At 43.3% G+C, this 26,601-nt stretch overlaps 1 protein-coding gene across 2 annotated transcripts in view; it reads right to left on the minus strand.

The window, feature by feature from the left end:
- Positions 1-26,601, minus strand: part of dpp6a (dipeptidyl-peptidase 6a) — a 615,071-nt gene that overhangs the window by 531,314 nt on the left and 57,156 nt on the right. The window contains exon 1 of one of the 2 annotated variants that reach the window (XM_017705658.2): positions 20,221-20,583. The exons of the other annotated variant lie outside the window; for it this stretch is intronic. Within the exon in view, the coding sequence (XP_017561147.1) occupies positions 20,221-20,271 (51 nt within the window). The 5' untranslated portion in view covers positions 20,272-20,583. Of the gene's footprint in view, positions 1-20,220; positions 20,584-26,601 lie in introns of those variants that run through there. 2 annotated transcript variants of the gene reach the window in all.

Genomic DNA, 26,601 nt, shown 5'->3' on the forward strand with positions numbered 1-26,601 from the left:
ACTGTACGCAGACCGGTCCCAGCAGTTTCCCTGGGTGTGTTGATGAATTAAGATATTTACGTAAATCTACAGCAGCAAATTATGGGGGTCAAAATAGTGCAACGTTAATGGTGTCACACGATTGATTCACCAAAGCCAAAAGTAACTGTTTCAGTCAAAATAATGCAGGACAGTATTAAACCACAACATTATTCACAGCGGTGGACGAAGTACTCAAACCATGTACTTGAGTTAAAGCAGAGACACCCTAGGTAAAATATCACTCCAGTAAAAGTAGAAGTTCCTCCCTTTAGACCTCCACTTGAGTAAAAGTACTAAAGTATTTCCCTTCAAATGTACTTAAGTATAAAGTAAAAGTACTAAAAGAGTAATTCTGGCTCTGATGTCCTGTTATCATTTTTATAACCAGACTGGCTTCATGAACTCATTTCAGGTGAAAGTCCTCCAGCGTCTCTCTTGGTAAACCAGTCTTTTAATAGAACGTCATTAATTAGTGACGCTGACGTCTATTAAAATGATCAGAAGCACAAAACACTGAAGGTAAACAGTTTCCATCAGGGAGAACCGAGTGGCTCTGAAATCACTTTTTACACACAAGCAAAGTTTCAGTTTCAGATTTATTTACAACTTAGTTCCAAGTTTAAGTTGAATAAAAACTGGCTTTAAACTCAGGATCACAGATGAGCTCCTTTACTATGTTGATCTGTAGGCGTCTGTTCATAAACATAAACCAGCCCAAACTCATTTACTATAAAATGAAATGGTGTTTGTAGAAATTCAGAAAAAAGCCGCGTCAGTCTCGACTGCATATGTGGACATATTTCTATATTGAGCTCTATTTACACAAAGTTAGGTTAGTTCATCATTTATGTTGAACAGACTCTCCCAAAGTTTGACGCTGCTGCGCTGACGTTGAACCGCGTGCTGCACTGGGTCGGTATGACCAACAGGTCAAAACCAGCTCTAAACAAAGTGACCGCTGGGCCCTGATTGGTGCTCTGGCTTTGCGCTTCTTTCATTTTGACATGTTACGTTTTTATACACACAGAAACCAAAAGGAACGACAGATTTCTCAAAATGTAGGAGGAAAAAGTCGGATATTAGACTCTGAAATGTAGTGGAGTGAAAGGAAAAAGTCGCCCAGAATGGAGAAACTTCAGTACAGATACATCAAAAATACTAAAGTACAGAAACTCATTACATTTACTTCAATACTGTCCACCACTGTTTATTCAGTTACTTCAAAATCAACAAAATGTAGTTTGACAGGGGCGCCCAAACTTTTATACACAACTGTAGCAATGCAATTGTAAGGCCTGTATTTGTTCTAGTGGCATTTTCTTTTCAGATACGGATCTCAAAACTTTGAGCAAACGGAAGATACCAACAACTTGGCTCTAAATACTTGGGCACTGCATAGGGATGCCTTCCACCTATATCAACACTCTCAATCTTCTGGCTCCAAAGAAACAAACAGCCCAGGCAGGTTGGGAAAATGAACATGTTTTCAGATGTTTTCAGGAGTTCAGAGGGGACTGTGTTTAATTTGTCAATTTGTCAGTTGCTGTAATAAAGGACTGTACTGTTAAGAGACGTTGAGGAAACATCACTCTTTGAAGTCCTGTACTGGTGCTGTATGAGAACAGAAGGTGAAACAGCTAGCAGATAGATTGCCAGATCAGCAAAAGCACCTTTTGTCCTAAGCAAGTGCAAGAAAATGTTACAAGAGCTAGCTATGAGGTAGCTCTAATCATAGCCCAGAACAGGAAACCCATGAGCAAACGCTTTTCCTGACGACACTGAACAAGTCAAATGAGACCCAGGACAACTGAGTCTCCTCCACGATGTGTCTTGAACCTCCACAGACTAAACCCTGATTCTATCACTGTTCCCTTTAGGATTACTACCAGGTGAGAGAAATTGTTCACAACTACTTAAACCCCTCTTGAGTTAGTCACGCAAATAAAAGAGGCACTGTGAGTGAAAGAAATCAAGCAGGCCTATTATTTCATTATTTTTAATGACAGCCTGTTGAAAGTGAAACGCTGCCATAGGAACCAATACACAGCACATCGCACAGTGAGAGTGAGTACTGAGTAAGAGTGAGTACTGTTTCAAGATTTATGACAGACAGACAGACAGACAGACAGACAGACAGACAGACGATCCCCAAAGAAATTTTCCAGCCAGTATCAGCCACACAGCACAGGACAGTAATAATAATAAGGGTTAAACAATATAAAAGCAATAGTAAAAAAACCTACATGTGTATGCAAATATACAAGAATCTGGCATAATATTTATAACCTGAGATGAAAATGGCAGTGCAATAATGACTGAACAAGGAGGCTCAGATAACGGCATATAATGACAATACTGATTAAATGTGCGCAGATATCGGTGCTGAAATAAAGCGTCTAGTGTGGAGTGTCCAGATGTGCAAGATACACAATGGGGGTTACAGAGAGTGCAATATGTACAGTAAGGTGTCCATATGTGCAGATGGATAAAATAAACCTGGGATTCACTCTTTAACTCTAATATCCCATCCAGTAATTTCTGCTAACATTTTGCAGATTTCCTACCTGCTGCCAGATCGTTGCCCTAATTTTGCCCATATGTGCAGCCCAACTGTCACCCTGCTCTCGCTAAGGACTCGACGCCCAAGAATCCTCTGGGAGATCACATGACTGGCACACCACTCTCCTCTGTGGACTCAATCTCCCAGGACTCCCCGAGAGATCACCTGACCGTCTCACCACCAGTGCCAACCAACCACGGTTCCTCCTTGCCCGAGTACTGACGATCATTACCCGTGTCGGATCATTGGAGTCTGTTTAGTTAGTATACGAGCCCTTTTAACTTCATGCTTTGCGAGATATTGTGTCTTTCTATAAGAGCTACTGAGCATAATTTCTTGTACTGTTCTACTCGTGTACTGATCCCGTTTCATGTATTTTTCTACTGTGCCTTTCTGTCTATGATTGCTTGGATTTTCTCCGTCCTGTCCTGTTGGATTTTCCTGGATTTGATCTTGGCCTTTTTTTTTTGGACTTTGTTTTAAACCCCAGTAAAGCCTGGTTGTGTACATCTACTTCCAAGTAAAACTTGTGCTCAACAGTGTAGAAATGTACCATGTGCCATTTCCAGTGACCCAGCTGGCTGAGCGTTCACTGAGAAAGATAGTTTGGCTAATGTTGGCACAGCTTCATAGAAAAGCTTATAGCAGGGGTCTTTAAGTTCCAGTCCAGTTATAGAAAATTTCCTCAAGCGAAGGTCCAGAACATCATGTCTAACTTGCATCATGATTCAGTGCCATATACTGTTTACTGAAGTAGTAGTTCAACATCTGTTACAGTCAACAACTGAATGTCAAATCAAATAAAGACCAATTCAGTCAGATTTCAACAACATTTGTCATTTTTCTCAGTTTGCTCACCTTCCTCTACAACCGTTGTGTCGCCTCGCCCTTTCCCTGTATGTGCATCACCCGGTCCAGCCTCAGTGCTCACTGTATTGCACAGATCTGATTGGCTGAGTAGTGTCATGTGTGATATTTACAACACATGCGATTGGTCTGTGGGTTTCCTGGGGTGCTAAAGCCGTACTGTAATGACTAGAAATCACAGCCGATTCAAATAGATTGACCCCGTCAAAATAAAATAATTATCCACAGTTTATCGGTTGCAGGTCCAGGTCCGCACAGGACAGCGTTTGGGTCTGGACTCAGACCGCGATCTGCCTATTAGAGACCTCTGGCTTACAGGCTAGTGTTCTCCTCTGAGCATGCTGAGGCAGTCAAGAATTCTGCAATGCTTGGAAAAAACTTTTCGAAGGAAAAAGCAACTAAAATGTCTCATATTAGAGACCCTCGTTCTGTCAGTTCCATTTCAGTACGAGACTCTTGCAGACTTCACTCAATAACTGTCCCTTATTCACAAACACAGCACATTTCCATAATGTCACTCACTGTCTCCCCCATCACTCTCCCTCTCCCTCTCTGTCTCTTATTCTGATCCAGCCATCCCTGCCAAAGACCCAGGAGATTACGCACAATGAGCACCCCCAGCTTTAGCATTCAGAGCACACAGGCCAGGCTATGAAACACAATTACACTCAATGGTATGAGTAAGTGGTAGAGGCCGGCTTATGACAGCGCAGTCTTAATGAGCATTGCTGAGGGAAATCATCATTAATGCTCCGCACAAAGGCAATTTTCACACAGAGCGGAGCAGAATAACTGAACCAGGACTGCGTCTAAAACTCTCTCTCTCTCCCGCTCTCGCTCACCCTTTCCTGCTAATTGGTGAGCTTTTTTTGAGGAGGGGGATGAGCAGATTTAAAGCCCCAGAGGCAAGGGGATTGGGGGCTCTTGTCCTTTGAACATTTGAAAAATTTTCCATTATCATACAGACAGGTAGGACTCTCCTCGAGTGGCCCGCTGTGTTTGCCAATTCCCTCCTGATTTGCTAACATGCTAGCTTCTCTGTTTCACGCCATCCGAGTCCCCTCTGTAGCCCAAAAAGCCGACTGGCTGGCAAATTAGTCTCCAATTACAAGCAGCTCAGTTTGTTATGTAACCTGTGTTCCAGGAAACGCTTGAATCTGGTGGTGCCCTGGCCTATAAACAGCCATTCTGCAAACTCCCTAATGATGCTTAAAATACTGCACGGCTCAGCGCGGAGTTTTCACACAGTACACATGCAGTAGTTTTTACCAAGGGTGGGCGATATGGCAAAAATATAACACTACGATATGTGGAAGCGTTTTAACGACACATCATGAAAATCACAACATTTAGTTTGTCTAATAAAGGGCTTGCAATGTGGGTCATATTGGTCATGTGGGCATAGACACAATGCAGCCTTAGAGGGGAATTACACCAATTTTTCACAATTTGGTGGTTTAAAGTGAAATGGCTCATTGTAAAGAAACTTACAGAGGGGATCATCAAGCCTACACGAATGTAGACATTGATGATGATCAAGTGACCCTTATTAGTCCCACAACGGGGAAGTTTCACCTCCGCATTTGATCCATCCATTGAGTGAAACACCACATACACACTAGACCAGTGAAGACACACAAGGGTTCAGTGAGCACACTTGCCTGGAACGGTGGGCAGCCCTGTCCACAGCACCCGGGGAGCAGATGGGGCCTTGCTCAAGGGCACCTCAGTAATGTACTGTTGGCCCAGGGATTTGAACCAGTGAGGAGACCTTCCGGTCAAAAGGCTGGCTCTCCAACCTCCAGCTCACGACTGCCCCACAAGATTATGGTAAAACTCTGGTACATCTTATTTGGGGACTCTCTTGTCTTGCAACACCCTGCATGCATCTCTCCACCATGAATAGATTTTAAAAAGCTTTACACAACTGTTGTAAAGCAATGCCTCAGACACAAGGCAGCAGATTCATAACCATTTCATGTAATAACTTCATTCGGTGTAGTTTTCATAGGCAAGAACAGGCCAACATCGTGGAAAACAACATTTTCTTACTTTTTTTTTTTTTTTTTTTAAATAAGAGTTTGATGATATACTTTAGGATCCTGGTACCGGCCAATTTGGCCACAGATGCATGGGAGCAGTGGCCATGTGGAGCTGCAAAGCTGGAGCATCTAGGGCACCACAGCACAGTGATGAACTTTATTTTAGTGAATAAGTTGCTTGTCTGTCTTCACATGCATATGAACTTGAGTGACATCCCATTCTTAATCCATAGGGTTTAATATGATTTCGGCCCACCCTTTGCAGATATAACAGCTTCAACTCTTCTGGGAAGGCTTTCCACAAGGGTTAGGAGTGTGTTTATGGGAGTTTTTGACCGTTCTTCCAGAAGCACATTTGTGAGGTCAGACACTGATGTTGGCTGAGAAGGCCTGGCTCCACTCTAATTCATCCCAAAGGTGTTCTATGGTGTTCTACTGGCTCATCCACGTCTTTATGGACCTGCTTTGTGCACTGGTGCTCAGTCAAGTTGGAACAGGAAGGGGCCATCCCCAAACTGTTCCCACAAAGTTGGGAGCATGAAATTGTCCAAAATCTCTTGGTGCTGAAGCTTTAAGAGTTCCTTTCACTGGAACTAAGGGGCCGAGCCCAACTCCTAAAAAACAACCCCACACCATGATCCCCCCTCCACCAAACTTTACACTCGGCACAATAGAGTTCATTACTGATGTAGGAGTGAATCAGGTGAAGATGGACAGCAGCAGCACAAACTACAAACAACCAAGGTGGCACCAGAAAGACATGAATGATAACGTTACTTAAGGAGGATGAGGACATATCTAAGCAGGTGCGTAGCGAAAAACGCTGACCTTAAATTAGCTAGCCTCAGTTCAGAGCACACCGACTGCCACATTTAAGACAAAAGCTTTCACCAGTTTTAATTTTATCACTAGTATAGCCACCTCGCTTAGCTTAGTGTATCATAAATAAAGGAAAGAAATGAAGATGTACAGATTTGAACAAAAAGATATTTTGCATAAAGGCAACACTGTGTTTGTGTGTGTATAGTAGTAGTATTTGGTTCGAATTTAAGGTGGACCGGTCTGCATAACGTACCTCTCCCGGTCTTAAAACAAGTCCCTCTTCAGCCCTAGACACCACACACACAACATAAACAGAAAGTATACCTTGGCCAGAGCAATATTCACTGAACCTAAAGCAGTATTCACTGAACCTAACTAAGCCTGCAACCCAGCAGGAGGCAGTTTAATGTTTCCCTGATCTTCAATAAAGCTGAAAAAGCTTTAAAATAAAGCTCAAAATCTCAGCTTTAGTGTCGCCTGCAGCAGCCTCACCTTTTTTCCCACTCAAAATCTGCGCCACGCCACAGAAAAACACAAAAGTAATAAAGTGGGTACAGGTCTTCCTGATGGTAAGTATTGCAACCGTTTGAATCATTAACTATGTATTCATAATATCGGTTCCACTAAACTGTGGTGAACATCCCGGCAGAGGGTGAAGCAGAAGGCGATATGAAATATTCATCTATTGTAAACTCATTATTTCGCCCGCGCCCGGGCCCACAGCCTTGCCTAGCTAAGCGGTGATTGATTGCTTCGGACTGGGGAGAGAGAGAGAGCTCAGCAGACAGAGATGGGTGGTATTGGAAAACAAAACGCTGCTGCAAGTGTTGGATTTTTCATGCGCACCAACTTTACAACGGCAAATTGAGGAGCACAAGGGGCCTTTCCAGCATGCATAAAAGAGAACCCTGCATCAGCTGCCTGCACACAGGAAGACCAAAGCAAACAAACTTTCACTCTGCAATGTGTGCACATGTGCACCATCTGTCGGGCTCTGTAGCGGTGTACCAAAGGCGCACCCTCATTTCTAAAGCCTCCCAGGCTGCTCAGTGAAGGACATCCAAAACAACATAAAACATAAGCTCCTGTGAGTGTCATGTATGCCTGTTCCGATAACCACCACTATGAGATCTAACTTGGGGAAATTCCCGAAACAAAGACAAAACAATTGGTGAAAATGAGTAAATAAGATAAGTTAATGGAACGGGAATTAAACGAATGGGAGAATGATGAATATTGAGTGGTTCAACTTATAGAACGCTTATATATCTGCCTCTTATTCTATAACGCTTTGCAGCCAACAGTATGTTACCCTCACACCTTAGCAACCACTCGGAATAGCAAGCAGTGTCATCGTAACACCTTAGCAACCACCTGGGATAACACAGCAATGGCCCAGCAACTCTTTAGCACCTACAAACCACGTACCAATCACCAAAGAAAAAAACCCGAACTGAAATATCGTAGCAACACTATAGCAACTACCTGGAATCATTACAAGAATCCAATTAGGTTATGAAAAACAATCAGCAGTCTTCCGACTGCTTTAACTGTTGAAGCGTCATTAGCTGGCTTTCTCAAGCCAACTTAAAGTTTGTTCACAAACCTTCCCTTTCTAGTTTTTAATGAAGTCCTTTTAAAGTCTTCGTACTTCATCAAATTCCAAATGTTTTGGAACCTCAGAAAGGCTATAAACGGTTGATTCCTGTACACTTCAATCTATTTTTATTGTTTGGTCTTTAATTTTTAACTTTGATTATTGACTGATCAACATAATGGCTCGATAACTTGTGCGATCAATGGTCGGAGCACCACTCTGAATTTGCAGTGAAATTCATTACATGATCAGCCAAATTACAGAAGCCCCTAAAGACGACCGTTTTGTTTAGCTTGGTCGTATCACTTTAAATGTGACGCAGCTACTGAGAAAAACATTATGTATGATTGATACCAGGAGGCCTAATGAAACTGTGCAGACGCACGGATGCTGTGTTCAGAAACGGCGGGCTGCTTAAAGGTCGCTATAAATCACGGCCCTCTTTCCCCTGCCCCCTGCTCCTGCTCCGCAGCCGCCAGAGGGCCGACCCCAATCAAATAAAGCAGCTCCAGCGGTCTCCGTGCACGCAGGCCCACCCTTAACGGGGACAGACTGGAGCTCTAGAGCAGGACTCCGCCTTTCAAAGCCATGCTTCAGTTATTCCTCCTCTGTCTATTCTCTGACGCTCTGGCTGTTAAGAGGACGTGGATGTGTGACAGCGGAGCCTCTGACTGGGCCGGTTAGCTCTGAATCAGGCTGTGGAGAAGCTAAAGTGGTGTCTAATGTGCAGGAGGCAGCGAGAGGAGGAGGCGTAAATTGCACAATGTTTCTGCAGTTCTTTGTGCTGAATTACTTAAAGAAGTAAAAGAAAGGAGAAACGAAGCTGACGTTGCACTGAGGAGGCTGCGACGTTCCCAGAGAGCTCACTAGACTCCGTTTTGCTGGTTGACACTACATATTGCCGGTGGGATTAAAACTAAAACTTAACGGCTTACGACAGGTCCGGACTTCATTTCTCGAGTACGTGTTGAGCTCAGGTTGGGTTCAAGTTTCACGTTTGGGTTCTCAAGGCACGCCAACACACGTTAAAGAGATTTTACCCTGCTTTAGCTTCCCTTTCCACTTTATTCTTTCTCTCTACTTTTATTATCACCATTATTTTAAATCTGGGCTCAATTCAGGGCAGCACAGATTAGTGCAGCCAAAAAGGATTTACATGCATTTTTTTTGGCTAAAAGTATTTTCATATGTTCAATAATATAAAAAAAGGAAGGAGTCGTGGGCTGGAGGTTTGGGGAACCAGCCTTGTGACGGCAAAGGTCGCCGGTTCAATCCCCTTGGCCAACAGCACATGACTGAAGCGCCCTTGAGCAAGGCACCTAACCCCCAACTGCTCCACGGGCGCTGTGGATAGGGCTGCCCACCGCTCCAGTTGAGTGTGCTCACTGCCCCCTAGCGTCTGTGTTCACTAGTGTGCACGGATGGTCTAATTCCTCTGTTTTGCAAAACACAGTTGACTAATGGGTCTGAATTCAATTCAATTGCTGTCTGAAAAAGATAAATACCACCACTTATTTTCATTTATTTGTTATGTGAGGGCAGTAGCTGTCCTTTAGATTTTGTGAAAAATTCATAATTGGAGCAAAAGAAACGGTCCAAATTTACCTGGAATAAAAGCTTTTTAACGCTGGATGGCTGGATGGCTGGATGCTTTATCGATCCCGAAGGAAATTTAGCAAAAGACAGAGCCACTGGAAAGGCTGCCACTCACAGCAGCATCTTCTCCTGTTAAGTTCCCATTTTGGAGATGCACAACATACATGTATCATGCAAAAAAGAAAAAAAAACTATTAAACTCATTAAATCAGAACAGTTGACTGATAGGAACCAGACGTCCACCTCAAAGCTCCCTCACAAAGTTACTACATGAAATGGTTACCAATCCACTGTCTGACGACTGAGACTTTGTTTTGTGATAGTTTTGAGATTTTGGCCTTAAATATAGATTTTTTTTATTAACTCATGACTGAGAGGTACTTGCTGGGTCTTGTGAGGCTAAATAGCCCCCAGTTTTATATAGTTTTAAAACTTACCACTATTTCACCATCAACAACATTACACAGAAAAACTCATGTCATGTGTAGGTTCACTGGTTTTGAATGGCGAAGCAAAAGATACTGTGACCCCTGGGTCCCATCACCACCACTGTCAAGAAATCCAAGGTTCTCCATGTATGTAATGAACCATTTCACATCAAATCCCTCGGAATGACTTAGTTGAGGGTGCTTCTACAGGAATGTCCTCAGAAAACAGGTGAAAGGAAGGCGAGTGACGTCATTGGTGTGATTTTTATTTCAAAATAAGAGACTTTTGTTATGTAGTAACACCAGTGACACGACTCCAGGGGACCAAAGATTTCACTATATCATAACATTTACTTGCCATTTGTTTTTGTTTTTTTTTGTCATTTAAATCATATATTTCATAGTCATGTACAGATTATTAGGGTTACAATTGCAGAAAAACATGTTTTCATCTCAAAATACGGCCTCAGCCTTCACACATGACTGAAGACGAGCTCTTCTGTGGTGCTTGGACTTCTATGTAATTGATTTAAAAACCAATTTTGCTAAATTGAGGCTCAAGAAGGTGGAATTGTTAAAAGAATGTATTGCTTTATTTCAAAATATGAACACACTGTAACCCTAACATGTTTTTCAAGTGTAATATACTGTATCTGTAAACACCACGGACACAGAAATGGACGTTTCTGTAGAATGACCCTTTAAGTCCAAAACCAGTGGATTTCTCCCATCTAACTAAGATCCGATATCATCAGGCAATGATTCTGATACCATCAGGCAACCCTAGGAATAAAACCCTGTTACAGTAAAATACACCGAAATGAAAAAATGTTTTTTCTGCTCCTGCTTTAAAGGGTTAGAAGGCAAATACTGTCACGATTAAGACATGATTCTCATTGATTTGATTACCTAATCTCTCACTTTCCTTTCTCTTCACCCACAGCATATCACTGTATCTCCTTTCTCTACAGAAGCACATGTTCTGCACATGTACTTGAGCCAATAAGCCACATTAGCCTCTCCAGCATTAGCCATAATGCCCTGCAGGGCTGGCTTGCAGTGAGCATTGACAGGGAAGAGCAGTAATCACAGCAAAGTTCTGGACGCCGACCGAATGCATCAAACACACACACACACAGCATGCAACTAATCAAGCAGCACAGACAATAAACCCAGAACCACAGGAGCATCAGCTTTAAAAGCACTACTTAACTCAATAACGTCCATAATAATTAATGTAGAACATCTAGTGGTTGTTAGTTACATAAATAGAAGTCAGTTGTAAATACAGTGGTGTAGACCGTCCAAGGCCGATCCCCTACAGTGAGACGTGCTTGGCCAGCGTGCTGGACGACTCAGCTGGGTTTTCCTATTCTGCAAACAGCAGGAGTTTCTATCAATTTACAACAATTTTAGCCCCAACCTACAGAGCTTAAGCTGCTTTAGCTTGAGAGAATGTTGTCTTAAATAAACATCCACTCTCTCAAACCCCTACCTCGTGCTTCCACTCACTGGCCACTTTATTAGAAACCCCTACCTCGTGCTTCCACTCACTGGCCACTTTATTAGAAACCCCTACCTCGTGCTTCCACTCACTGGCCACTTTATTAGAAACCCCTACCTCGTGCTTCCACTCACTGGCCACTTTATTAGAAACCCCTACCTCGTGCTTCCACTCACTGGCCACTTTATTAGAAACCCCTACCTCGTGCTTCCACTCACTGGCCACTTTATTAGAAACCCCTACCTCGTGCTTCCACTCACTGGCCACTTTATTAGAAACCCCTACCTCGTGCTTCCACTCACTGGCCACTTTATTAGAAACCCCTACCTCGTGCTTCCACTCACTGGCCACTTTATTAGAAACCCCTACCTCGTGCTTCCACTCACTGGCCACTTTATTAGAAACCCCTACCTCGTGCTTCCACTCACTGGCCACTTTATTAGAAACCCCTACCTCGTGCTTCCACTCACTGGCCACTTTATTAGAAACCCCTACCTCGTGCTTCCACTCACTGGCCACTTTATTAGAAACCCCTACCTCGTGCTTCCACTCACTGGCCACTTTATTAGAAACCCCTACCTCGTGCTTCCACTCACTGGCCACTTTATTAGAAACCCCTACCTCGTGCTTCCACTCACTGGCCACTTTATTAGAAACCCCTACCTCGTGCTTCCACTCACTGGCCACTTTATTAGAAACCCCTACCTCGTGCTTCCACTCACTGGCCACTTTATTAGAAACCCCTACCTCGTGCTTCCACTCACTGGCCACTTTAATAGAAACCCCTACCTCGTGCTTCCACTCACTGGCCACTTTATTAGAAACCCCTACCTCGTGCTTCCACTCACTGGCCACTTTATTAGAAACCCCTACCTCGTGCTTCCACTCACTGGCCACTTTATTAGAAACCCCTACCTCGTGCTTCCACTCACTGGCCACTTTATTAGAAACCCCTACCTCGTGCTTCCACTCACTGGCCACTTTATTAGAAACCCCTACCTCGTGCTTCCACTCACTGGCCACTTTATTAGAAACCCCTACCTCGTGCTTCCACTCACTGGCCACTTTATTAGAAACCCCTACCTCGTGCTTCCACTCACTGGCCACTTTATTAGAAACCCCTACCTCGTGTCTTGATGCCCGAGACACTGTTTTACCATCGTTTTGGAAGGAGATTTAGATTTTAGAATACACCCATGCTGGACAAAAAAATCTCAGATTTATCACTATTTCACCATCATCAACATTACATAAATAAACTCAGGAGACTGGTGTAGATGCACTGGTGGTTTTGGATAGTAAATAAAACGGCTGTGTGTTGGAGACATTGCGAACGCTGGTTCCTATCGGCACCACTGTAAAGAAATCTCTACAATGAGCAATTCCACATTAAACCACTCAGAATGACTCTGTTTACTTCTAAATGAATGAATTATAATTATAATTATAATTTTACTGACTGATATAATGCTCAGTTCTCAGCTGTCGGCTAAAAATTCCTCATACCCTGATTTTTTTTTCTTACATCAAAGATGTCTGTTCACTACAATACAAAACATCAGCTGATATTACCAGCAAACCGAAGTCAGCACCAAAAGAACGACAGGATCCGACCCCATGTGCTTCTTTTGTCCGTTTCCTCAATCTCTCATTTTCAGCTGTCAAACACTGTATAATTCAACTCAAAGGTCCACCTCAATATCATAAACCGGAGCCTTAACTCTGGAGAATATCCAGGGAATGAGAATTTTGACACTTTCCAGCTTTATGTCATGTCATTTTGTTTATCATTCCACCCATCAGTTTGAATCTCGCACCTGAGCACGATGAGTGAATGGTGTACATGTTCAACAATTCACCCGTCTCCCCGCTGATTCAGGCTCTAACAGCAGAGGACAGGCTGTCAGGCTCCGCTTCACCATCCACAGCCAAACACGCACGCTTTTTTTTACGGCTGTACGGGCAAAAAGACACCCCCCCCAGCCTCCCCACCGCCGCGCCGCAAGGAGAGGGAACTGCACTCCTAACACCAGCTTCCCCAGAGATTCCTCTCAGCCCTGATACACAAAGACCGAACATTAGCGTCCTATTTGTCCCTATTACAAACACAACACAACACAGTTACAACATAATCAGCCTTTAAATTCACTCATTTTCTGATTTACACTGATTTCATATATTCTCCTAAATCTTCAGGTGTTACGGCTGCACAATACAAGTTTATTAAACATTATTTTGATGTTGGCGTTTGCAGTAATAATATGAGGCTAATACTAATAAGGCTGCCATATGCAAATGATCATCTACCCAAACAGTATTTTATTATTTTTATTTATTTATTATGTATTTATTATTATTTTGAAAGACTCTGGAGTATGAAAAGATTCAGATGAATGAAGAATGTGTTGTACACGGTTCTATATAGAACCTTTAAAAAAAAAAAAAAAACACACAAAAATGTCCCATACGGTGCCGAAAAGGGTTCTTCTATTGCTACAAGCTGTTACACTCAAAAAGGTTCAACTGAGAATCATTTACAACACATTCCCCATCAATATGAAGACCCACTGACGCATGAAATATAGAGAACTCATACATACATAGAACCATTGCCTTTAGAACTGAAGAACCTTTGAAGAACCATTTTTAAGTGTGTACATTCAAGATTGGTACCAACTGATCCTAAAGGTACTTTGTTAGCACTTGTAGCTCAAGATAACAGCAATTTAACAATGAATTTAATCTTGTGCCTCAGGATAAAATCACTGAGCACTGCTACATTAGAAATACGTGCTCCGGGAAGGTAAACTGGCCCGGTATGTTAAAGCGCTGGTTGCCATTTCCATAATTATTACTCCGTATAATAAGTGTGCTGAGGTAAGCTAGTTAGGAAGCTGGCGCTAACAGTGTTAGCATTCATGCTATCCTCTACAGAATGAGTGTATTTACCTACATTTCTACACTCGTCAGAGAAAAGTTAAGCTTTTTCTGACTCTACACACGATTCTGTATAACTGCAGCCATTTCTGTGAGCGTAAGTGCAAAACTGGGCAGTATATCACTGCATATCGGCTAAAAGGTTAGGCTAACTATAACTAGCAAGGAAAACAGCTAATTAGCCGAATGTGAGTGGCATTAAAAGTCAATAAAACTAACAATAATAGTTCATTGTGGTTATTATGATGTTTTTATCTCTCAAGCAGGTGCAAAATGAACTAGAACTAGAACCACATGTTCTGCTGGTTGCCATTTTCTCAGTTTTTGAAGGTGCAGTGTGAAAACACATCATTTCCAGCATTTGGCATCAACTTCACTTCGGCTGCTTTTGCCTATTCCACATAGAGATGACTCCATTACAATACCAGGTATCTGCACTGGGCCGGTATCTGCAGAAAGGGCTGGATCAAATATTGGAGGGAAAACAGTGAGAGGTACAAACCAATTCTGCAACTAATTTAACCTCAAGTCTAGGTATTAGTGTGAGCAGTTTTTGCAACATTTCTAATTCTGGAAAATGAATTTCAATTATTCTCAATCATGCACATAGAGTCCTCATTTAACTCTCATTTTAAGCATCACATCTATTTCTAAGCTCCTCCTAAATCCTCAGATCTACAGCTCTAAACGCTGACGCTCACTTGACTTGCTTTTAACTCCTCCATATAGAGAGGACTCCATTCCAATACCTAGTATACACACTGGACGGGTATCTGCAGAAAGGGCTGGGTCAAACATGAGAGAGAGAGAGAGAGAGAGAGAGAGAGAGAGAGAGAGAGAGAGAGAGAGAGAGAGAGAGAGAGAGAGAGAGAGAGATGAGACAGATAGATATGAGAGAGATAGATATGAGAGAGATGAGATAAGAGATATGAGACAGAGACAGAGACAGAGAGAGAGAGAGAGAGAGAGAGAGAGAGAGAGAGAGAGAGAGAGAGAGAGAGAGAGAGAGAGAGAGAGAGAGAGAGATGAGACAGATAGATATGAGAGAGATAGATATGAGAGAGATGAGATAAGAGATATGAGACAGAGACAGAGACAGAGACAGAGAGAGAGAGAGAGAGAGAGAGAGAGAGAGAGAGAGAGAGAGAGAGAGATATAGATGAGACAGATAGATATGAGACAGATAGATATGAGAGAGATGAGATAAGAGATATGAGAGAGAGAGAGAGAGAGAGAGAGAGAGAGAGAGAGAGAGAGAGAGAGAGAGAGAGAGAGAGAGAGAGAGAGAGAGATAGATGAGACAGATAGATATGAGACAGATAGATATGAGAGAGATGAGATAAGAGATATGAGACAGAGAGAGAGAGAGAGAGAGAGAGAGAGAGAGAGAGGTAGATGAGAGATATGAGACAGATAGATATGAGAGAGATGAGATAAGAGATATGAGATCGATCGATAGAGATATGAGATCGATCGATAGAGATATGAGATCGATCGATCGATCGATCGATCGATCGATAGATAGATAGATAGATAGATAAGAAAAGAACAAAATGGTATTGCACCATTTCTAATTCCAGAAGATGAACGTTTCAATTATTCTAAACTATGCACCTTCAGTATTTAACTACAATTTTAAGTGTCACATCTATTTCAAAGCTGCTCCTAAATCCTCAGAGATCTGCAGCACTAAGCGTTGAGTCTTGCTTGACTTGCTTTTAACTCTTCCGGAAGATGAAGATGTCTTTCAGCTTCTGTTTCAGCAGAGAGAGAGAGAGCACTGCTGACACACTCCTTTACGCCCCATCAGGGAGAGGCAGGGTCTTGCTCGGAGGCACGGCATCAGTGCTCAGTGTGAAGCACAAGTGGAAAGTGACCATAAAACCTTCTGTAGAAGGTCAGTTCCAAAACACACCACCACCCTGATGGCCAGAAACAGTCATTTCCAGCTATTTGCCACCCTACTGGCCAGCAACATAAGAGCAGGGCTGGCATCATCACTTGATCAAATTCAATTAATTTTACCTGTCCTTCGCTTAAGGCCATTTTATTGACCATTTAGTAAAACTCTGATTACTCAATTAGTCATCAAAACAACCACTAACTCGCTCGACTACTAATATAATCAATAGAGACAGTCCTACATGCGTGATGAGGGTGGCTAAAGGTCAGTCTTTCATTAACACCACTCACTGCTGTACACAGCTCACAGTGGAAACCACGTCTCACTACAAAAACACAAGCTGGAATTTACAGAGGCTTCGTCTCCCGATTCTCCGCTCCTTCAGTCTCACACAATGAGAATGATCTGAAATGCATGAAGAGGCTTAGATGAAAACACTAGAGTCCAAATAGCTGATCTACACTGATATATTTAGACAGATAGACAGATTCATATATAGGTAGATATATACAGTACAGACCAAAGGTTTGGACACACCTTCTCATTCAAAGAGTTTTCTTTATTTTCATGACTATGAAAATTGTAGATTCACACTGAAGGCATCAAAACTATGAATTAACACATGTGGAATTATATACTTCACAAAAAAGTGTGAAACAACTGAAAATATGTCTTATATTCTAGGTTCTTCAAAGTAGCCACCTTTTGCTTTGATTACTGCTTCGCACACTCTTGGCATTCTCTTGAGCTTCAAGAGGTAGTCATCTGAAATGGTTTTCACTTCACAGGTGTGCCCTGTCAGGTTTAATAAGTGGGATTTCTTGCCTTATAAATGGGGTTGGGACCATCAGTTGTGTTGTGCAGAAGTCAGGTGGATACACAGCTGATAGTCCTACTGAATAGACTGTTAGAATTTGTATTATGGCAAGAAAAAAGCAGCTAAGTAAAGAAAAACGAGTGGCCATCATTACTTTAAGAAATGAATGTCAGACAGTACGAAAAATTGGGAACATTTTGAAAGTGTCCCCAAGTGCAGTCGCAAAAACCATCAAGCGCTACAAAGAAACTGGCTCAGATGAGGACCGCCCCAGGAAAGGAAGACCAAGAGTCACCTCTGCTGCGGAGGATAAGTTCATCCGAGTAACCAGCCTCAGAAATCACAGGTTAACAGCAGCTCAGATTAGAGACCAGGTCAATGCCACACAGAGTTCTAGCAGCAGACACATCTCCAGAACAACTGTTAAGAGGAGACTGCGTGCATCAGGCCTTCATGGTAAGGAAACCACTGCTAAGGACAGGCAACAAGCAGAAGAGACTTGTTTGGGCTAAAGAACATATGGAATGCACATTAGACCAGTGAAAATCTGTGCTTTGGTCTGATGAGTCCAAATTTGAGATCTTTGGTTCCAACCACCGTGTCTTTGTGCGACACAGAAAAGGTGAATGGATGGACTCTACATGCCTGGTTCCCAAGGTGAAGCATGGAGGAGCAGGTGTGATGGTGTGGGGGTGCTTTGCTGGTGACACTGTTGGGGATTTATTCAAAATTGAAGGCATACTCAACCAGCATGGCTACCACAGCATCTTGCAGCAGCATGCTATTCCATCCGGTTGGCGTTTAGTTGGACCATCATTTATTTTTCAACAGGACCCCAAACACACCTCCAGGCTGTGTAAGGGCTATTTGACCAAGAAGGAGAGTGATGGGGTGCTGCGCCAGATGACCTGGCCTCCACAGTCACTGGACCTGAACCCAATCGAGATGGTTTGGGGTGAGCTGGACTGCAGAGTGATTCCACATGTGTTAATTCATAGTTTTGATGCCTTCAGTGTGAATCTTTCATAGTCATGAAAATAAAGAAAACTGAATGAGAAGGTGTGTCCAAACTTTTGGTCTGTACTGTAGATAGACAGACAGCCATACATACACACATTATGTATATACATATACACATACACACACATTATGTATATACATATACACACACACACTATATATATATATATATATATATATATATATATATATATAGATAGATAGATAGATAGATAGAGAGAGAGAGAGAGACAGACGGACAGATAAACAAACAGATAGATATGCAGATAGGAAGATAGACAGACAGACAGACATAGAGACAGACAGATAGACGGACGGATAGATAAACAGACAGACAGATAGACGGACGGATAGATAAACAGACAGACAGATAGCCAGACATATAGAGATAGAGAGACAGATAGACAGTTAGATGGATGGATAGATAGACAGACAGGTCCCGTTTTCCCCCAGGTTTTGCAGTATTCGGACCATCTTAACTGGTAGAGTGAGTGTTTAATGTGATGCTCACTTTACCAGTTCACAGTGATCTCCGAGCGGAGATGATCTGGGGAAGCCCAACCCAGACAGACAGAATGACAGACTTTAGACGCACTCCATAAATCTGATACGATTCCTGGGTTTCATTAAAGGACACATTCACCACCCTAATCTCTGTCACTGATAAACGAACATCAATATTAATCATCACTCTCCCCTTTTGCCCACTGCTATTATTAAGGCATTATTAATGGATGAGAGAATCCTTGAGCTGTTCTGTAAGGTGGATGAACTCCTGTAGTATAAACACACACACAGTGCCACACTTCAGCAACAATAAAAGAAGCCCCTTGGTCTGAATCATCTGCCTCCCCCCAACAACCACACACAGAGGCCCAGCAGGGGCAATATCAGCACTCCTCCGCCCTTCAGGAGGGCAACACTTTCATGACTTTCATGAGTTTGATGACCTGACTCCTGTTGTTTTTCAGGACAGAAAGGAGAAGCTGCAGCAGGTCATCAAATCCCCCTGGACCTCAGTAATAACACCAGAGAGAGACAAAGAGAGAGAGAGAGACAGAGACAGACAGAGAGAGAGAGACAGAGAGAGAGAGAGAGAGAGAGATATGAGAGAGAGAGAGATATGAAATGGATATGAAAGAGAGATATGAGAGAAAGATATGAGAGATAGATACGAGAGATATATACGAGAGAGATGAGAGATATGAGAGAGAGAGAGAGAGAGAGAGAGACAGAGAGAGAGAGAGAGATGAGAGAAATATGAGAGATGAGAGATATGAGGGAGATATGAGGGAGAAATATGAGAGAAATGAGAGATATGAGAGAGATGGACATATCAGAAAGATATGAGAGATATGAGAGAGAAAGATATGAGATAGATGAGAAAGATATGAGAGAGATATGACATATGAGAGAGCTATAGATGAGAGATATGAGACATGAGGGATATGTGAGAAATCTAAAAGAAATATGAGAGAGAGAGATATGAGAGATAAGAGAAAGAAATATGAGAGAGATATCAGAGAGATAGAGATATGAGAGATAAGAGAAAGAAATATGAGAGAGATATCAGAGAGAAATATGAGAGAGATATCAGAGAGATAGAGATATGAGAGATAAGAGAAAGAAATATGAGAGAGATATCAGAGAGAAATATGAGAGAGATATCAGAGAGATAGAGATATGAGAGATAAGAGAAAGAAATATGAGAGAGATATCAGAGAGATAGAGATATGAGAGATATGAGAGAGAAAGATGAGAGAGAGATGACATATGAGAGATAAATATGAGAATGATGAGAGAGATGGGATAGATATGAGAGAGACAGAGATATGAGAGGAATGAGAGCGAGAAGGCTCTAACCAGGTCTTATTCAACTTTCTCCCCCTTTCACTCTCAATGTTTCTACACGCGCATCCGGATCAGACGGACGGCGCACATGTTGCAGCGCAAACACACGGCGCTTCTGCGTCCACACAGCAGAGAGGGGGAGAGAGAGAGGGAGAGAGAGAGAGGGAGAGAGAGGGAGAGAGAGGGGGAGAGAGGGGGAGAGAGAGAGAGAGAGAGAGAGGGAGCTTCACAGCCTGATCAAGCCGCTCCACTTACCAGCACGTTTCCCTGCATGGTCGCCGTCTCGATCAAACTCTTCTCCTTCATCTCTCTCTCCTTTTCTCTCTCCCTCTCTTTCAGCGTGCAGGTGCGCTCCGCGTGCTCTCGGCTCCGTGTGTGTTTGTTCCTCCTCTTTTCCTCTCCTCCTTCTCCTCCGGCTCTCCTGCTCCGCCGCCCTGTTGATCTCAGACAGGACGCCCAAACGCTTCACCGTGGAGCGCGCGCGCGCGTGTGCATGCGTGTATGCGTGTGTGCGTGCGCGCTCGCGCCTCCTCTCGTCGGCGTGCCGTTTTCCCGCCGAGAAGCGTGCAGACGGATCTCTCTCTCTCCCTCTCCCTCTCTCTGTATCTCTCTCTCTCCGTATCTCTCTCTCTTTCCCTCTCTGTGTATCTCTCTCTCTCTCCCTCTCTCTCTCTCTCTCTCTCTCTCTCTCTCTCTCTCCCCCTCTCTCTCCCCTCTCTCTCTCTCTCCCTCCCTCTCTCTCTGTATCTCTGTCTTTCCCTCTCTCTCTCTCTCTCCCTCCCTCTCTCTCCCTCCCTCTCTCTCTGTATCTCTGTCTTTCTCTCTCTCTCTCTCCCTCTCTCTCCCTCCCTCTCTCTCCCTCCCTCTCTCTCCCTCTCTCTGTATCTCTGTCTCTCCCTCTCTCTCTCTCTCTTTCCGTATCTCTCTCTCTCTCCCTCTCTGTGTATCTCTCTCTCTTTCCCTCTCTGTGTATCTCTCTCTCTCTCCCTCTCTCTCCCTCTCTCTCTCTCTCTCTCTCCCCCTCTCTCTCCCTCTCTCTCTCTCCCCCTCTCTCTCCCTCTCTCTCTCTCTCTCTCTCCCCCTCTCTCTCCCCTCTCTCTCTCTCCCTCCCTCTGTCTCTGTATCTCTGTCTTTCCCTCTCTCTCTCTCTCTCTCTCTCTCTCTCTCTCCCTCCCTCCCTCCCTCTCTCTCCCCCTTCCTCTCTCTCTCTCTCTCTCTCTCTCCCTCCCTCCCTCTCTCTCCCTCTCTCTGTATCTCTGTCTCTGCCTCTCTCTCTCTCTCTTTCCGTATCTCTCTCTCTCTCCCTCTCTCTCCCTCTCTCTCTCTCTCTTTCTCTCTCTCTCTCTCTCTCTCAGAGACTCAGCTGATCGGGAGACGCGTGCAGCTGTGAGCGGTTAGAGTTCAGCTCAGTGTGGAGGTAAAAAACAGAGAATAAAAATCTAATAAAATAAAATGAAGGTGCTGTAAACACGAGTTTACGCGTCAGGAATGATCAATGAGCTCCGAGCTCTGCAGGAACCCGCAGCTCTCCGCTCTCCTGTCACTGATGCACACAGAGGATCCGGACTTCACTACAGCTTCCAGCTTTCACTCTGTAGCTTTATCATTCACTCAGCTCCATAACCGAACACATCAATAACATTAACCAGCATTAGACACCCGTGTGTTCAGCTACTGCTTAAACTCATCTCACTGTCTGACTGACTGACTTACCGACTGACTGCTTTACTCGCCCTTTACCCACTCTCTCATTCATTCATTCATTCATTCCTTTATTTTTCCTTTATATTCACTTTACTGGGAGGTCTCATTCATTCATTTACCCAAAAGATGTTTCAGATTTTGAGATGATGTTCATTCATTCACCCAAAGCTATGATTCACAATTTGCTGGGGAGGCTTATTCATTCATTCATTCATTCATTCATTCAGTCATTCATTCATTCATGTATGCAAAAATGGTTCAGATTTCTAGAGGACATTTCATCATTTCATTCATTCTTAATATACCCAAAAATACAATTCCCAATTTTACTGGGAAAGGGGTCTTATTCATTCATTCATTTACTTCCTGTTCATTCATTTATTCATTCCTTCATGCATAATTTACTTAAAAGCATGATTGAGAGATTTTCGGGGGGGGGGGGGGGTTGGGTCCCATTCATTCATTAATTAATTCGTTCATTTACCCAAATGATGTTTATCATTTATATGAGGTTTATGAGGAATTCCTAATCATTTGCTCACTTATTCAGTCATTCATGCATAATTTACTCATAAGGATGATTGAGGGATTTTCTGGGGCGGGAGGACCTCAATTTTTTTATTTACCCAAAAGATGTTTCAAGTGGACTTCCTATCTATTCATTCAGTCATTTTGTAACCAGTTACAAAAATTAAACCTAAAAATATCTGCCTGAAAATCCACAATAAAGCCAGTTAAACAAGGCTGTGACGGGGGGGCTTCAGTCCAAGGGGCTCTGTCACAGCAGCACTGAGAGCAGGACGGATTCTAAAGCACATCTGCGCACACGTCACCATCCCATTAAAGCCCTGGCCTCTGTCAAATGGCCCATGTCTGTCACACTGCAGATATTTCAGAAGGCAGCCAGGCCGCTCCGCTCGCCTGAAGGTCCCGCCGCAGTTAGAGTGCTCACTGATGCCTTCAGTGAGAAAAAGAAGGCTTATGCTTCCCTCCTTCCTCCCAGCACGGCACGCAAGCACAACCAAGCCGTCAACAAAACAGGAGTTTTGCACTTCCTGCAGTTTAAGAAAGTGACAGGATGAGGCTGGTGCCTGAGGCAGTCCGAGTGTCGTCACACTCCTCAGGTACTGCGTGTGTGTGTAAGAGAGCAGTATGCTGGATCTGCCACGGAAGGAGATCCGGCCTGCTGTGCAAAGAAAATGGCATAAAACAGGCTTAAACACGACATGCAATCGATCCCTCTGGAGGGTGCTGCCAGTGCAGCCTCATGAGCCGCTGCTTTCCCTGTCTACCCACCCCGGCCACCTGCACACGCACACATACGCTCGCTTTAATAATCTTAATGAATCCTGTTTATGAAGCAAAGCCACCGGAGGAGAGGCAGCCCATAAAACATCATCTGGACTTGTCTGGATACTGATGAATGAACTGCAGAGTGCTTTGCCTCTACATTATGGCTTTCAGCAATTATTTGTACCCTGTGCTTCCACTCACTGGCCACTTTTTGAAACACCTACACTGTGCTTCCATTTACTGGCCACTTTATTAGAAACACCTACCTTGTACTTCCACTAACTGGCCACTTTATCAGAAACACCTACCTTGTACTTCCACTTACTGGCCACTTTATCAGAAACAACTACCTTGTACTTCCACTCACTGGCCACTTTATCAGAAACAACTACCTTGTACTTCCACTTACTGGCCACTTTATCAGAAACAACTACCTTGTGCTTCCACTAACTGGCCACTTTATCAGAAACACCGACCTTGTACTTCCACTAACTGGCCACTTTATCAGAAACAACTACCTTGTGCTTCCACTTACTGGCCACTTTATCAGAAACACTGACCTTGTATCTCCAATCTCCATTCTATTAGAAACAGCTGCATTATATAGATGTAAATATTACAGACTGTAGTTCATCTGTTGCTCCACAGTTTATCAGCCTCCTCTAGTCCACTCATCATTGGCCAGTTTTCGACCACAGGACCTCAGATATTATATGGGCAGTGGATCTTTCTCAAGTTAAATCCCCACTGGCCTTACAGTGCAGAGTGCAGAGTATCAAGCACCTCATAAGCAGTATTAGATGTTGCTCCATAACATCACACTGGTGCCTAAAAACACAATTCACTACAGCTGAAACTAAATTCAATCAAATGATAAATATCTATACAAAATCAATTATATCACTGTAAAACAGAATCCGTGCTCATTTAAAAAAACAAACAATCCAAAAAATGACACCTCCTTTTAAAGCCCAAAATAACTTTGCTCAGTGTCTCTGGTGATTTCTAGCTCATCTGGAAAGTTGTAGTTGCAATGCAAATCTCTCTCTGCAATCTGTTTCCACCAGCGACCGTATGAAGCTGACTACATTCCAAACTTGAGGAGAAAAGCGTTGGATCTGCAGCCAGTGGAGCTTAGAGGAAGCTGCTGGCCAGCTGACAGACAAGGAGCATCAACAGCCCCCCATCTAGGACAAAAAAAAATAAACAAATACAAAATTCACTAGAAAATTCTGCATGAGAGGAAGCAGCAGCCCTAAATAAAAAAAAGCAAAGAACATTAATATGAATATTGTGTTAATTAAAGCTCACAATCAATAATTTGCAACATTATGGAATGAAGCCCTTGAGGTCGTTGATTCCCGATGAAAGAAGAGAAGCTTCTGCTGGATGTTTGTGATTTTTTGTTTAGCGTCAGCAGGAAATAATAAATGGTTGGGTGGCATGTTTCATGTTGTGAAGTTATACGTATTCACAGTCTGTTGCTACTTGTGTTGTTTGAAAGGCCTTTATTGTGAAAAAATATATTTTTTCTTTATTTTTTTTATAAATAAACAAAAAATCACCGTTAAAGTTTAAAAAAACACTGTTAAAGTTTATACTGCAAAAACCCGCCCGTTTTGAATCAATCATGGTCATCATGTAACAACACGTACACATGACCAGTCTAGAGCAGATTAGCCCCACCCATTCCCCCTGAAGCGATATGGAGTGCTGTTCCCGGCTGAGTTATTGGAATTGAATATGTAGGATACTGACTAAACGCTGTGCTCTTCATGGCTGTTAGTAAGCAAATGGATCACTGCACATTTCAGCCCGGACTGCTTTCTGAATGCAAGGCAGGCAATCAGAGCAGAGATCATTAACATTTATTATTCCTTTAATCTATTTACTAAACCAACCATTAGGGGTGTACTTTGTGTACTTCTGGTGCCGGTCCCAAGCCTGGATAAATGGTGAGGGTTGCGTCAGGAAGGGCATCCAGCGTATAACTTGTGCCAAAACTATCATGCGGATCACAAATATTATTGCCATACCGGATCGGTCGAGGCCCAGGTTAACAACGACCGCCTCCGGTGCTGTTGACCAGCAGGGTGCTGGTGGAAATTGGACTACTGTAGGTTGAAGACCATCAAAGAGGAGAGGAGGAAGGCGGGTTAGAAGGCAGTGAGAGAGAAGGAAAGGCTGGAGTGTGGAGGTTAGAGTAGGGACTCTGAACATAGGGGCAATGACTGGTAAAGGCAGAGAGCTTCCAGACATGATGGAGAGAAGGAAGGTAGATATTCTGTGTGTCCAGGAGACCAGATGGAAAGGAAACAAGGCCAGGAACATCGGAGGTGGATTCAAACTGTTCTATCATGGTGTAGAGAGGAAGAGAAATGGAGTAGGGATAATCCTAAAGGAACAGCTTGGGAAAAGTGTTCTGGATGTAAAGAGAGTGTCAGACAGGATCATAAGCCTGAAGATGGAGGTTGATGGTGTAATTTTGAATGTGGTCAGTTCATATGCACCACAGGTTGGTTGTCAGTTAGAGGAGAAAGAGGAATTTTCGAGTAAGATGGATGAAGTGGTAGATGGTGTCCCTAGAGAAGAGAGATTAGTGATTGGTGCAGACTTCAATGGACATGTTGGTGAAGGGAACAGAGGGGATGAAGAGGTGCTGGGTATGTATGGTGTGAAAGACAGAAATGCAGAAGGTCAGATGGTTGTAAATTTCGCAATGAGAATGGAAATGGCTGTGGTGAACATGTATTTTCAGAAGAGGGAAGAACACAGGGTGACATACAAGAGTGGAGGGAGGTGCACACAGGTGGATTATATCCTTGGCAGGAGATGCCACCTAAAGGAGATTGGAGATTGTAAAGTGGTACCAGGGGGAAAGTGTAGCAAGGCAGCATAGGGTGGTCGTCTGTAGAATGAGATTAGAAACAAAGAAGAGGAAGAGAGTGAAGACAGAGCCAAAGATTAGATGGTGGAAGCTGAAGGAGGAGGATGGTTGCAGGCAGTTCAGGGAAAAAGAGGGAAATGTACTAGTGAGTGAACAGAGAGCGATGAGTAGATGGAAGGAGTACTTTGAAGAACTAATGAATGAGGAAAACGAGAGAGAGAGGAGGACAACAGGGGAGAGATAGTAGATCAGGAAGTGCAGAGAATTAGTAAGGTGGTTGTGAGGGCAGCTTTAAAAAGGATGAAGAATGGAAAGGCAGTTGGTGCAGATGACATACCTGTGGAGGTATGGAGATGTTTAGGAGAGAAGGCAGTGGACTTTTTAACCAGGTTGTTTAACAAAATCCTGGAGAGTGAGAGGATGCCTGATGAGTGGAGAAGCAGTGTACTGGTCCCCATTTTTAAGAACAAGGGTGATGTGCAGAGCTGCAGTAACTACAGAGGTATAAAGTTGATGAGCCACACCATGAAGGTATGGGAAAGAGTTGTTGAAGCAAGGCTAAAGTGAGAGGTTCAGATCAGTGAGCAGCAGTTTGGTTTCAGTACCACAGATGCAATTTTTGCGTTGAGAGTGTTGGTAGAGAAGTACAGAGAAGGTCAGAAAGAGCTACATTGTGTCTTTGTGGATCTAGAGAAGGCATATGATAGGGTGCCAAGAGAGGAACTGTGGTACTGTATGAGGAAGTCAGGTGT

Source organism: Pygocentrus nattereri, chromosome 3, assembly GCF_015220715.1.
Source record: "Pygocentrus nattereri isolate fPygNat1 chromosome 3, fPygNat1.pri, whole genome shotgun sequence".
Lineage (NCBI taxonomy): Eukaryota > Metazoa > Chordata > Actinopteri > Characiformes > Serrasalmidae > Pygocentrus > Pygocentrus nattereri.